At 43.3% G+C, this 15,375-nt stretch overlaps 1 protein-coding gene across 4 annotated transcripts in view; it reads right to left on the bottom strand.

Annotated features, from left to right (window-relative positions):
- abr (ABR activator of RhoGEF and GTPase) overlaps nucleotides 1-15,375 on the bottom strand; it is a 331,053-nt gene that overhangs the window by 22,019 nt on the left and 293,659 nt on the right. The window contains exon 1 of one of the 4 annotated variants that reach the window (XM_084412868.1): nucleotides 7,513-8,100. The exons of the other annotated variants lie outside the window; for them this stretch is intronic. Within the exon in view, the coding sequence (XP_084268994.1) occupies nucleotides 7,513-7,668 (156 nt within the window). The 5' untranslated portion in view covers nucleotides 7,669-8,100. Of the gene's footprint in view, nucleotides 1-7,512; nucleotides 8,101-15,375 lie in introns of those variants that run through there. 4 annotated transcript variants of the gene reach the window in all.

Raw genomic sequence — 15,375 nt, 5'->3', positions numbered from 1 at the left:
AAGTTTCTTGAACATTTTTATTAAACATGGACCTTTATGTTTAAAAATACTTTTTAAGCTATTGTATGTTCCTTTTTTTAATGTAAGCAACTAATTTAGACGTGCAAACTGGGTGCCGGTGTGGTGAGAAGTTCGAGCTCGGCCAGATTCGGCTCGAAGTCGGATCCGGATGTGGAGCCGTGCGCGTTGTTACAAAAAAAGCAATGAACACCACCAAGCGAAATGTGGTCTTGTGCACCCAACGAGCACGACCGTCCACACTGCAATGATGTCATTTTTGCTGCGCGCACCTTCGCGCTCATGCAGAGGCGTTGAGTATAAACCGCTTATATAGCTTTAAACCGCAGCGACAACAGCAGGTACCATCTGTAGTTAGGGGGCCCCCTAGTGGCGGCGGGGCCCTAAGCAGCCGCTTAGTTCGCTTATAGGGAGAGCCGGCTCTGCTCCCAATGCTCTAGTAACATTACATTATGTAAACTGTAATGCATTTATGACAAAGAACTGCACCGATGCAGATGTAATATCATAGCAATCTATCAATAAATGCACTCACAACACACCTTGTAGCCTACTCTCTGATGTTCGCTCTGCTGCGGCGCCCCTGCAGATTGAAAAATGCGCTAAATCCAAGCAGACTCAGATAAGGGGAGGAGCCGAAACTTGACGCAGCTTGCCGCCGTTTCAAATTAGTTTTTTAAAAGGGACTGAAGCGATCAAAAATGTATTAATCAAATATTTTTTAGGGGGGCTGGGCAGAAGTTTAGGGGGGCTGGAGCCCCCCTAAAAAGGGCCTAGTGACGCCCCTGGGTATCGGTATCGGTATTGGTATCGAAATTTTTTGAAGGATACCCAGCCCTAATCACCTCAAACCAAAGCATCAAGCTTCATCATTCTTCTGCTTTTCATTGAGTTTGGAAGACGCACTATGAGGAATAAGCCTGAAGAACTCGATTGATCCAGCGGAGGCAAGTAATTTATTCCCACTTACATTAGTTAAAGTGTTATTGTTACATAAACTTGTACACATTTTACTAGTTGAACTAGTGCCGGACTAAAATGTGTAGACGGAAACATGTTGAAATATGAAATATAGGCAGGCAGGCAGGCAACCTTTCAATGCTAAATAAATATATAACCTAAAATGTAAATTAAATTGTGAATCTAAATGAGCAAATATGCTAAAATATACCACAAATAGCTTTGTTCAACAAGCTCTTAGTAAAATATCACACTGTTTCATAATGTCCTGACCATCCTATTCATCAATATCAGATGACATGCTCAAGCCAGACACCCAAAGTTACCCTACATGCATCTCACTGTAGCATGAGACCAGTAGTTACAACTCTCACTTTAGAAACATCTTGGCATTTGCAGGGGAGTGTGTGTTTGGTTCAGTGTGTGGTGTGGGAAAAAGCTATAATTACTGTGGTATTCAGAGTTTGGCGTGGAGGTCAGGCTGATGTTTGCTTTAGTGTTATGATTCACTGGGCTGATGTCACAGACTTGGCCTGCTGGGCCTCTTTCAGTAAACGTAACTTAATCACACAGGAAATGCCACTAATCTGCTGACTCATAAACAATGGTCATCAATGACATCCTCACATCTTTCACAATCATCATACACATTTTATTGTATAGCATATTTAAAGCTCTTCCATATAAGGTAAACACAACACTTGACCATACTTAAAAATGTACTGTGGTAGTACCATGGTACAGTGTCAGTGACAGTATCAGATCACTATAGAACTTTGATATATACCATGGTATTAAATGATTATCATATATGGTAACTGTAAAAAAAAAAAAGAAGGTAAAAAGCACTGTTACTTTTATTTCTTTGAACGTCGTATGGTATTATTGGAAGGACCTTGGAGTACCATTTAAGTACCATGGTTCATGAATATCAAAGTACCATGTATTACCATGGTACTGCCAGAGTACGTTTTTATATGGGAAGGTTCTTCAAAGAACACGATTGTAGAAGTCCAAAAAACATGATTAAATAGTTTTTGTTTGTGTGACTACTAAAAATAGAACTAAAGTAACTAAAAACAACAACCCCAGGAGTCGAGAAACCCAACTATCGTAAATACCCTGATAGTTATGGAGCATAAGATATATTTTAAACAGACATTTATTACGGCAGTTACCATTAGATGCTAATGTCTCTGTTGCTAATAAATGCAAACCAGTTAAACTAAAAGAGGACAGCATCATAAATCAAGCTAAACATCTGCTAAAAGAGAACCATGAATAATTTTAACAACTCCTCATGGACTCATTCTGTAAAATGCACAAATCATAAGACAAAACATGAAAGGAGGTTTAAATTATACCAATGTTAAAAAATTCCAAAAAGCATCACGGTCGCTCTTTATTTTACAGTACGTGTACTTACAGGGTACTTACCTAAGGTTCAGGGTTAGTACCTAGTTATTACCCAGTTATTGTAATTACTATAATAAGTACATAGTATGTACATGGGGAACAGAACTATAAAATAAAGTGTTCTACCCAGCATTACTATGTATTTTTAACATGCTACAGTGGACATTTTTTATGTACCATGCACAGTAAATGCCACTGCATAGGAATATAAGAACTTTAATGTAAGGTGTTAATTAACAACATGTACTTAATATAGGGTTAGGGTTTAGGTTTGTAATTATGCATTAATTACTTAAGTCTACTTATTACTATAGAAAGCATATGTAAAAACAATGTAACAAGGACAATAAAATAAAGTGTTACCGAATCATCCAGTGCCATGATATTTATCAAAGTACCATGCTCATCACTACACCACAGTACTGCCAAAGCACTTTATAATAAAAAGAAATACAAGCAGGTCAACATTTGTTGTGTCCAGTCTCAGACACCACCATCACCCTCCTCCACTTCATTAGCCCAATAAGCAAGGCCTTGTGGGGGTTCAGTAGCCCCTCAAAGGTTTCTGGTGCCCTCACATTGGCAGCAGAAGATTTATGTGGGTGATAAAAGCACCCATTAGCATATAGCTGGCATTTAAAGAGGAGCAAGGTTCATCAGTGCTTCAGTCATTAGCATGTTAAGACCTGGAGCACCATTTGTGAGGCCGTATAGGCTGGAGAGAAGTTACAGAGGATGGGTTCATCTCTGAGGACATATTCTTCTTCTCGTGCATAATACATACATAATACCCTCCTTCTGTTCTTTCTTTCTTTTCAAAAGAGGAACAATTGCCACAAGGGCCACTATAACAAGCATTAGTATAAACTGTGTTCTTCTACAGTCAGTTTTCTCTTTCATGTGGCAACAATTTAGCAAATTCGGCACACACTCCTTGAGTACTGAGGTTTGTTAAAGGGAGAGTTCACCCCAAAACAAAAATTCTGGCATAATTTACTCACCCCCAATTTGTTCCAAAACTGTATAGACTTTTGTGGAATATAAAATAAGTCAATGAAAGTCAATGGGGTCCAATGTTGTTTGGACCCACACTTTTTTGTTTTTGTTTTGCAGAACAAAGAAAGTTATACAGTAAATGACTGAATGTTTAATTCTGTGTGGTCTATCCCTTTAATGTCACAGTAAGGAAAAAAAGTGCTCATAAAATACTGTACAAATGAATCAGACAAGCATCAGGTTAGCAAAGTATTCACATCTGTGCTTGCATAAAGAGCAGTGATACTCGACTGGTTTTGCTTCAGGACTAAGATTTTACATTGGACCTCGAGTGGTGACCCAACACAGTAGCAAAAATATGAACAGTAATACAAAAGTTCTTTTCAGTCAATCATCTACATAATTTGACTAGTGACAGATGAATTTGCACCAAAATACGGAAGAGCATGTCACCTTTCATATTGACAACCAAATATTCATGAGCAAGGTGATGAGCATATTTATATTATTGTCCTAACTATGTATGTTTATACTGTTATTTTCATTTCATTATTAGCATTTACCACTTTTTTACCCATGCTGCCCCAAACAGACCCACAAACCTGCAATCCATTCAGTTCAGAACCTTTGCTGTATTGAGTATGGCTTTATCTGAAATCACTCCATACACCCTTTAAATGCACCATTCCCTACATTACTTCATTGCATAAGTAGTGAATAAAAAATAGTGAGCGAATTCAGACAGTGAGTGCGTCAGAAGTTCTGCGGACGTCATCTGACAAGACGTGGGAATTCATTCAGTGCAGTTGAGAGTATATGTTGTACACTCGTTATTGTAGAGCATTATAGGATTGAAAGAGCACACTCAATAATGTCCACTGTGGTTTGGACACCTCTACAAATGGCTGTCCCAAAATAGTGCACTTATATAAGGGTATAGGGGGTGCTTTCAGACACAGTCTGTTTCTGGTCTGAGGGGTTAAAGTGGCAGCGTGTTCTGATAAGGTTTATGTTTATCTAATAAAAGCAAATTTTTGGAGGTCAGACATTATGAGAAGGTCATGAGACAACACTAGGATCCTTCATGACCATATCAAAGAAACACACACACAGATAAACACGCACACTCTCTTGGCCACAAAGACTCATTCAATATTCAGTCAATGAGACTGGCCATCTGTGAGAGAGTTCACAAGTGTGTTTCCAAGCGCTGCAAAATGAGGTTTGTTTATAAATGTAATTGGCAGTAAGTGGCAATTATGTGTGTATCTATTACACCTGTGTCTGATTATGAGTATATATGAGTAAATGTCTTTGTCTACCTTTGACACACAGTCTTTATGTGTCAGTACCTGTGGGAACACAAAGGCAGGGGGTGCCTACAGTACATGTATGTGATTTACAGGCAGAATTCCTTTATATAATATGCAACTAGAACAAAACAATACAGAATGATGTTGAAACAACAGAAGAAGAGGAAGTCAGAGAAAGACAGACAGGAGGGGGAAAAAAGAAAAGAGGTAGAGAACTTCAAAAGAGCATGGGCTCAGCACATGGAAAGACAAGTGTCCTGCTTTTTTGTGTATTACTACCAAAAGCGATTCTCTATCCTACACTCTTAAAAATGAAGGCACTTTTCTTTCTTTTTTTGCAGCGATACCATAGAAGAACCATTTTTTCTTAGTCTTAAAAACATTTTAATCTGTAGAACCTTTTGTGTAAAGGAAAGGTTACATGGATGTTAACAGTTCTTCATGGAACCATATATGCCAATAAAGAACCTTTATTTTTAAGAGTGTAGAGTGAAAATGATGTGTTACAGCTACAGGATCATAGCCAAGGGGTCTTTGTTTGTAATCTGTCTGTCTCTACGGTCAGTCCTGGGTCAGTGGATCAGGAAGAGGATTAACCCCGACTGGGCAGAAGATACACATACGTACAGCAGAGGCTAAAAAGCTTTGTTTTTACAGCCAGAAAAACTATGCACATAAATTACTGCTCAAAGTGCTGGCAGGGCAGATACCCCATGTGAAGACACCTAAATTTCTCTCTCTCACACACACACGCACACACACACACACACACACTGCACACCTACTCCCACATGTTCCATGCAGAGTCTGAAGGCACTGATCTCATCACAGCAGGACGATCATTCAGCAACAGTGAATGCTGAGCTAGAATTAATTGGATCATGTGCCATTCTACAGGGCAATCCCATCAATGTTATAATACTGTAGTTATAATCAAACGACACACATTCCTTCCCTCTAAAGCAGGTCAGTAAGATTTATTAATGTTTTTATTTATTTAAATAAATCAATACTTACTCAGCAAGGATGCATTAAACTAATCAAAAGGGACAGTTATAGAGCTGCAGTCCGTAACTTTTTTTTTTTCAAAATTTATAAAAGGTATATAATAAGCGAGTACATTGTGTTTTTTTCTTATCCTGAATCACTACGGTACACCTATAATAAGTGTTCATCAAAACCTCCCATTGTCTGAAAAACATTTTGGGGATTCTGCATAAGTGAATAAAGATTCATAGATTCATTTATAAATCATGCTCTGGATATCAGCTTTAAGAGCCTTTGCAAATGCATGAGAATAGCTGGTGTTGTAATTATTAATAAAAGATTATACAATGGTGAGTGTGAGAGTAAAGGTGTGATTAATTGATCTTCATCAGTGGGTGGGTGATACCTGCCAGGGGCTCTGAGGACAGCAGGCTAAAGTGATAATTAACCTCTAAATGCAGCCAGAAAAACAAACACACACACACACACACACGTGAACCAAAACATGTATATTTACATGTTATTAATCTTCTGAAATTTAAAAGGGGTCATATAATGGTACATGCACTTTTACAAGTTGATTGTACTTTAATGTGTGTTGGCAGTGCCTGTACACAACCATCATAAAACGATAAAAATCCATCCAGTGTTTTTTTTTTTTTTTATCTTATATGTGTTTCCCCCCATCTCAAATCAAGCCGTTCGATTTTGTGACGTCACAAAATCGACACCCCCTCAGGGTACATTATGGCATGTTTTCTATATACGACGTTCTCAATATAATTCATAATCCCACGTTTATAATGAACAACGCGTTATGGTTATTGTGTTATTGTGTTACGGTGTACGCACAGAACAGAGGGGCGGGGTGAGCAAAGCTCATTATCATTTAAAGACACATGCACTTAAACGGCGTGCTGAAAACAGAGCTGTTTTTGACCAGGTAAAATGAGTGTTTTCTTACAATACTAATGAGAATTTTTAATTACAGTATATTACAAACTTTTAATTTAGACCCTAAAGAATCATATTAGCTTGTACAAAAATGGCATTATATGACCCCTTTAATACAGGTCCGATGAAGACAGGGACACACAGGAAGATGTTTTAGGTTGGGGGTGGTGTGTGGTGGTGTTGTTGTTTTTGTGGGGGGGGGGCACTCGTTTAAACAGCATACAAACCGGAACATTTGACTGCATTTTTGACATTATTGATACTGCTTGCAATCGTAATTCAACGGACAGGTCTATGTGACATAAATTAAGCCATTAAATAAAATGGTTACTGAGTGGTTTACACTGTCATATACAATAAAAGAGCCTGAAGGGCAACAGGACATAAAACTGAACACACAAAAAAATGGTCTACCTTAGACAACTTGCTTTCTGCGTGTATGTTTTTCAATTCAACATATAAATAACACTTTTTTTTAATAGCCCACTTCAAGTGTTTATCACAAATAAATTACTAAATACTCAAAATGAATAAATGTAAATGACCAAAATCTTCATTTTCACAAACACATATTCACAATCACTTTCACGGACCTTTACCTTGACTGTTCCAAGCTGGTAGAAAGACCTGCCCAACTCAACCCAAGCTTTTCTCCAACATTTGATCCATTAATACTAACACTTACTATTCTATATATCGATATCATATATAGCATTGAGACCGGCAGCATGAAAAAATGCAGATTGCATTCAGTGACTTTCAGTGAGTTAAAGGCCAGGAAACAGACAGAAAACTGATGAAAAGAATGAGACCAGAAGCTGCAGAGAGAGGATGTAACAGTCGGAGAAAGAATGAAAAAGCGAGTGACCTTTTGCCGGAGCAGTTTACTGCGCACACGGCCCCACAGTTTGGCGCCGCTGTTGGTGTGTTTTTTGATGGCTGAAGGATCGTCCACACAGCAGTGCTGCTCCACGCGCTCACACACTGAGTTCAGATTACAGTCCGTCACCACGATCTCTGTCATCCTGACTTTGTTCCTCTCGCAGCCACGCACAGAGAAAGAGAGGGGGGCGCTGACCCCCGGAACACCAGTACAATGATTCCCAAGGTAAAATCAAACTCTTCCCAAATTCTTCACGGCAAAAGGATAAAAAACACTTTTCTAAAAAAATAAACAATAAAATAAAACGCTTTTTTCCTTGTGCCTTTACTTGGAGATCACAATTTTCACTTCTTGTGTTAAGTGCCCTCTGAGGACAGAGTGATTAACAAAATGATAAAAAAAATCAGCAGAGAAATGAACCCTGTGAAATAAAGGGCTCATTTCTGGAGGAAAGTAAACATTGCCATGTTTTTGCCTTTTCTCAAGCTTAATATTTGAACTATAGATCCTTCAGTGTATGTTAAAGTAACGCTCTCCTGCATCTCTCTCCTGCTGCGCTCTCCTCAACATCTGATCCCCAGAAAACAGAGAGTGAGAGGAAGAAAGAGTGGGAGGAGAAAAGGAGAGAGGGAGGGAGGGAGAGAGGGAGTGGGTGAGCTGATTCTATCACAAAGCAGTTTTTAAGTCTCCAGATGCGCGACGGAGGGAGAGGAAGCCAGAGCAATAAAGGAGTTACGTTCTTTGTGTGCTAAGCTACCCCAGTATCATCAGAACATTTTATCCCAAATCAAAAGAAATTATTTTTTGCATAAAGAAAATAAAGCCTATTTGTAGAATTATTTTTATAACAAATAAGCACATCTCCCACAATCAGATCTTTCAAATCTTTCAAAAACAATTAAAATAATCTTACCAACCCAATTTTTGAATGGTAGAAAATAAATAAAAATCGAATTATTTATTTTATATTCATATTTCTACATAATTGTAACTTTTATACAGTATTTAAAGTGCTGATTTAATATAAAAACATTGTATTAAATGTATTGTATTAATTTTTTTTTTACTGTAATACTTTATTTACAGTAATGAGAATCATCACTGAGAAGAAAAAAAAAGAGAGTAAGAATCCAAATTTAAAAAATAAAAAATAAAAATAATTTGATGGAAACCATACTTGCTTGTCTAGTCATAAAATAGTGTAAATAATGCAAAAAAAATTAATGCAAATATTTATTCTCAGATTTCTGTTTTGACTTTGGCATGAAATATGACCTGGACAGGTTTTCCTCACACTTGCCCAAAAACCCTGTCAGTGACTGTCATCTGAGACCTGACCTGAACCACCATATTCTCTAATTCATAAACACAAAGTTAAAGACAAAAATACTCTTGAAGTTTGTGTGTCAGTGAAGACAAACATATTTCATAATCTGACACTATTCTTACAGAGCACATTCTCTGCTTCTGTAATCTTAGCAGTGTGTGTCATTGGGAGCCTGGGGCGGCTGCGTCTTGTGGGTGTTGGTGAACAGTATATATGTTGGTTATGTAAGCAGGTGTGGGATTGTTCTACATCTTCTGTCCTCGTGCTTAGTCTCTAGAGCTGCACACATTGGTGTCTACCAGGTAATTTTTCTTTTCTTTCTTTCCATTTGTCCTCATACCACCTTTCCTCCATCCAAATCTTGCATAAGACCGGAAAAGAGACTGTATTACTAGTTCTTTGTGAAAACCTCACAGGCACTGCAGGAACTGTGCCTGGTGTACGCAAAGATCAAAAGGGTGTACTTAAAAAAAATAAAAAATATAAAAAAGTGGTTCTAGTGCTGCACCATGCACCTAAGCACATCCAGTTACCCAGAAGTCATCTGAAAATACTTTTCAGGCCCCCATGGAATCAGCATCCACAAAACCCGGCGGCACAATTCAAACGCAAAAATTGCACAAAGTTCCATGTATTCCCTGCTTCCTGTGTGAAAGTCATAATTTTTTTTTTTTTTTTGGCTAATTTGAATTAAATCAGTGTAGAAACTGTTTAGCACAGAAAGTGTACACACATTGCTGTCTACCAGGTAATTTTTCTTCTCTTTCTTTCCATTTGTCCTCATACCACCTTTCCCCCATCCATGGATCATGACATGAGCATACAGAAATGTGTTCATGCTAAAGCCTTAGATTTTAGTATTATCTAATCTAACACAAGACAAAAGAGTGAATTAAAGGCAGATATTGAGCAGTAAACATCTGTGTGTCCTTGGATATTGAATATCTTATATTTTTAGGTTTGGCATTTACCACATTTTATTGATAGCAGCGCAGCAACAAAAAAGACAGGGAAAGGGAAATGACACACACCAAATTCAAACTTGAATTTCCCATTTGAGCACCACAACTCAATATGTCAGAGGTGTGTTAACCAGCCATGGACCTCACAAAAAACAGGTAACACTTAGAAATTTCATTAGAATTTGTATGTCTGACTTCAGATAAAGACCAATGTACAGCATACTAAATAGTCTCCAATCTGAGGGCACGGCTTTGGCCTCAGGGCTTCTTGGAAGAAAATTTAATGGGCCGAAAGGAGACCGGAGGATTGAAACGGCTGCGACGTCAGTGGTATAATTACCAATTAAGATGCATTGGCTGTTCTCGGCAGCTTGAGCTTTCCACCTCTCTTTCTCTCTGTCTCCAGAGGTTTGTGGCATGCAAGTACAATTTCACAAAGGTTTAGAGAAAATTAAAAGTTAGTATTACTCATACTATAAAAAATGATATGACTCATAAATATTGTTATTTAAATTTTTCCCCTAATTATTTCTACTCCGTTTTATTAATTTTTTTATGGTAGCAAATGCAGTTACTCAGATATACTTAATTTTTTTTACTTACATTTTTACTCTATGTAACAGTAACGTATATGTAACAGATTTCATTGCTTTAAAATTTACTCAATATTTTTAAATATAAAAATGTTTCACCGAAAATTGGAGTGCACCTTGAAGAGCAGAAATGTTTCCTCTGTGGTACATCTCTTCTCCAGAAGCATCATGCCCCCTTAGAGCCAAGTGATTTTGAAAGAAACTTAAAAAAAAAAAAAAAAAAAAAGTAAAGTATTATAAAAATAATTATTTGCATGGTAACCTGAAATGACAAATTTGTCCGGTCCATTTGAGTCACAGCTTACCCATCTTTTGCTGTAAACTGAACATTTTGCCATCATCTACCTATTGTCAATTTTGAATTTTGACTAATTATCAAACTGCTCTTTTCCTTAGAAATAAAAAATAGGGAAAATAATACAGCAGGGACCTATTAAAGTGATCAAAAGTGACAGTTCTCTTACGAGAGTCCTCTCGTACTGCGTTTTTGTAAAAACGCTACGGGAAAAGTCTCTTTTCACGAAATACTGAAGCAAAAAATTATCCTTAATTTTCATACATGTAAAACGCGTTGCGGCAGTGCTTAGCTATGGCGAGACGGCTTGCTCGCTCATTGGCTGCTCTGCAGCAACTGCATAAGCCTATCGAGCGAGGCCTGAGGTGACGTCAGGCCAATGAGGACGCTTCGCGCCCTCCTAGCCATTTCCCGCCGAGACGGGTGTGGCTAACCTCTATATAAGGAGCTCGAGAAGGCTGATTCACTTGATTTTTCATCTCTTCAGCGAAGCTCTCACATCGCTGGATCACGAGGAAGCAAGCGTCGTTTGAGGCAAGCACTTCAGCGGGACGAGCCACTCGAAGCTGCTGGCAACGCCGCCTTCTACAGCCGTACCTGCTGCGCTTTCCGGCGCTATATCCTTTGCATTACTACTGTTCTTGTGTGTGTGTGTGTGTGTTCGCCCCGCGACACTCACCCCCTAAAAGAGCTGCGTCTTTTTTAAGATGCCTTCGTGTGGCTCGTGCCGAGCCCCACTCTCCCAGGGAGACCGCCACGTCATCTGTGTTTCCTGTTTGGGAGAGGACCATGCAGCGCTCGCGCTCGCTGACGGCGGCTGCCCTCACTGCGAGCTTTTGCCGATGGTGACTCTGCGGACTCGCCTGGCATCCTTCTCAGAGTCTGCATGCCCCGCCGCGCTGCCGCGCCGCAAGAAGCGCCGCTCGCAGCGGGTCCCGGAACCCGCTCCAACCCGACCAAGCTCGCCGGTTCGCCCGCCTGCTTCACCGGCTTCTCCTGTACTTCTTCCTGATGCTCAGCGCCCGCAGTCTGCCGCCGCTTCATCAGAGGAAGTCGTTTCCGAGGCCGCGTCGGGGGAGAAGGATTCCTGCTCTCTGTTAGCTTCAGGCAGCGAGGACTGGGCGAGCTCTGAGGACCTCGCGCCTCCTGCCCGCAAGCCCACTACGAGAGCCAACATCGAGAAGGAGCTCATGCGAGTACTCGCGCTGGCCGCGGCGAGCCTCGGCCTCGAGTGGTCTGCACCGGAACTCCCCTCTCGTACCCGGCTAGATGGTAGCTTCCTCCCTGGTGAGTGCACTTCTCCGGAATCTAAGCCCGCCCCCTTTCTTCCTGAGCTTCATGAAGAAGTGGCGAAGGCTTGGAATGCGCCCTACTCTGCGCGAACGCGCTCGTCTGTGTCGCCTGCATTTTCCTCCTTGGATAATGCAAAAGACCGAGGCTACCTTTCACTTCCGCCGGTGGAACAGGCGATAGCAACCCACCTTTGCCCGCCCTCTGCTGGACGGCGGACTAAACCGGTGTTGCCTTCCAAAGCCTGCCGCATGACGTCGACGCTGCTCGCGCGAATTTTCTCCGCCGCTGGGCAGGCTGCGTCAGCGCTACACACCATGGCTACGCTGCAGATATTCCAGGGTGATCTCCTCCGTAAGTTGGATGAGATAGGACCTGAAGCTATCTGCATCGCGGATTTGAGGAGCGCTTCGGACCTAACACTCCGCGCTACCAAGTCTGCTGCACAAGCCATGGGAAGATGTATGGCTTCCGCCACTGTTGCTGAGAGACACCTATGGCTTACGCTCACGGAGATGGCTGATTCCGAGCGCAACGCGTTCCTCGACGCCCCGCTGTCTTCCGCTGGCCTTTTCGGTTCTTCTCTCTCCGAGTTCGTGGAGAGATTTACCGAAGCCCAGAAAGCGTCTCAAGCCTTCAAGCACTTCCTCCCGAAGCGCTCCGGTTCTGCAGCGAGTCGTGAGAAACAGACTCCGCGGAGTTCTCAGCCTCAGCCCCCGCCTTCGGCCACATCTTCACAGCAGCGACAGCAGCGACAGCAGCACAGCTCTAGGTCCCGCTCTCGCTCTACCAGCCGACGCCCCGCTCAGCGCGGGCCGCGGCCGAGGATTGTGGTAAAGCCGGAAGCCCCGAAGAAGTCCTAGCACTCCTAGGAAAGCGCAGGTGTGTGAGTCCCGCTGCGGCCGGTCTCTCACCCAAGCGCGCCGCTGTTTCAGTCCCAAGACTTGCGACTGCTCCAGCGTTTTCTGCAAGACGCAAGCCCGCACAGTTGCCCGCTTGCCTGCACACAAAAGCCGTTTTCACGGCTACCCAGATATATCCCGAAAAGAGTGTATTTTCTGGTGTCCCGGCCACGGCCGATGGTGCTATAAATGTAGTGTCGATGCCCACTCCTCAGTGCCCATCCCTACACATAAGCACAGCCCTACACTTAGGGCTCGCGCACATAAAATCGACTCAGATCGATTGCGCTTCAAATGTAGTGAAAGTGCCCACTTCCCAGTGCCCACATACACTATGTCTCACAGACCACAGGCTCTCTGTAAAAACGAGACCTGTGTGCGCTCGCTCTGCTCAGGCAGACAGCGCGTCCAAAGCAGTGAATGTGCCCGCGTCCCGCCCACATTTACCCGCAGACATGAGTCCCGCGAAACTCGCTCAGCCCTCCCTCACTCAGTTAAGCACTGTAGTAAGGTCGAGGACGAGCGCTCTGCCCGCTGTAATAAGCGCGCCCCCCGCCTCGAATGCCACAGGCATAACGCCTATGTTATCGCACCCCGAAGCACCTCTGTCACACGAACAGAGCGTGCTTCGCATCCAGCCCTTAGCCAGCCATGCAGTAGCATGGGCAGCGCTCCCAGGGGTTTCGGACTGGGTGCTAGGCATTATAAAGAGAGGCTTCTCGCTACAGTTTTGTCGACGCCCCCCCCGCTTCACAGCGCGCGTCGAAACTTCGGTGAATTTAGAAGTAGCACACCTACTTCGCGCCGAAATATCAAAACTGATAAGCAAAGGGGCGATAGAGCATGTACCCCTAGCTCAAAGCAAAGGGGGGCTATACAGCAGATACTTTCTAGTCCCCAAAAAGGACGGTGGTATCAGACCCATACTGGATCTAAGACGGCTGAACAAAGCATTAGTGAAACGCAGTTTCAAAATGCTCACGACCAGGAAAATCCTCGCGCATGTTCGCCGAGGAGACTGGTTCATGTCGATAGATCTGAAGGACGCGTATTTTCAAATACAAATAGCGTCACATCACAGGCAATACTTGAGATTCGCCTTCGAGGGTCAGACATACCAGTATACAGTCCTGCCGTTCGGCTTGTCCCTGGCACCTCGTACATTTACGAAGTGCATGGACGCAGCGCTCGCTCCTCTCAGACTCAGAGGCATGCGAGTGCTGAACTATTTGGACGACTGGCTGATCCTAGCTCAATCACGATCACAGCTCGTGGAGCACAGAACCTTTTTACTCGATCACCTCGAGAATCTTGGTATCACAGTCAATTGGACGAAGAGTTCACTGAACCCCAGTCAAACGATTTCGTTTCTGGGTACCATTCTGGACTCACAGTCTATGACAGCGCGGCTGTCGCCACAGCGCGTGCTGCACATTCAGCGCGCAGCGAGATCTTTCCGCTGCGGCGCGACTACCCCGCTCAGGACGTTTCAGAGGATGCTAGGTCTCATGGCCTCAGCATCACCGGTTCTTCAGCTGGGCTTGCTCCGCATGCGCCCTCTGCAGTTCTGGTTGAAAGCGCGAGTACCGCGCGGAGCGTGGGTGTCCGGCCGGTTACGTCTCAAGGTCAATCAGAGCTGTGTGGCAGCCCTAATACCTTGGTTGGCGGGCGACTGGTACCGATCAGGTGTAAGCCTGGGGACTTCCTCGGGAGTGAGGATGGTGTCGACAGACGCATCCACCTCGGGATGGGGAGCGCTGCTCGAGGGCAGACCGTTCTTCGGCCTGTGGTCGAAACGAGAAAAGCTCCAACACATCAACTGCCTGGAGATGCTGGCAGTGCACAATGCGCTGACGCGTTTTTGTCCCCAAATCAAGGACCAACACGTCGTAGTCCGTTCGGACAACACGGCCGTGGTGTCCTATATAAATCGCCAGGGCGGTCTGAGATCCACAGCCCTATACAGGCTGGCGAAACGCCTCCTAATATGGGCTCAGCACAATTTGCGCTCGCTGAGAGCAGTGCATGTGCCTGGGCTCCAGAATGTGGGCCCAGACAGGCTGTCCAGGAACAACATTCCCCTGGGCGAATGGTCTCTACACCCGCAAACAGTCCTGCTGTTGTGGGAAAGATTCGGCAGAGCGGAAGTGGACCTATTCGCGTCCCGCGAAAACGCTCATTGCCCCGTGTTCTTTTCCAGAAACGACAGCGCGCTGTCCCACGTGTGGCCGCGCTGCCCGCTTTATGCCTTTCCCCCCGTCTCCCTCCTGCCACAGGTGTTAGAGCGGGTCAAGGAAACGAAATGCTCAGTGCTGCTTGTAGCACCGCTCTGGAAGAACCAAGCATGGCTCCCAGTCCTGATGCAGCTAGCAGACATCGCTCCATGGCCAGTGCCATTGAGGAGAGATCTCCTCTCGCAGGCCAGGGGCTCAATTTGGCACCCACACCCGGAGCTGTGGTCCCTTCACGTGTGGGCGCT

The sequence above is a fragment of the Rutilus rutilus genome, assembly GCF_951802725.1.
Source record: "Rutilus rutilus genome assembly, chromosome: 7".
Classification (NCBI taxonomy): domain Eukaryota; kingdom Metazoa; phylum Chordata; class Actinopteri; order Cypriniformes; family Leuciscidae; genus Rutilus; species Rutilus rutilus.
The sequence above is the reverse complement of the archived record's forward strand: the minus strand, read 5'-3'. Positions and strand labels throughout refer to the sequence as shown.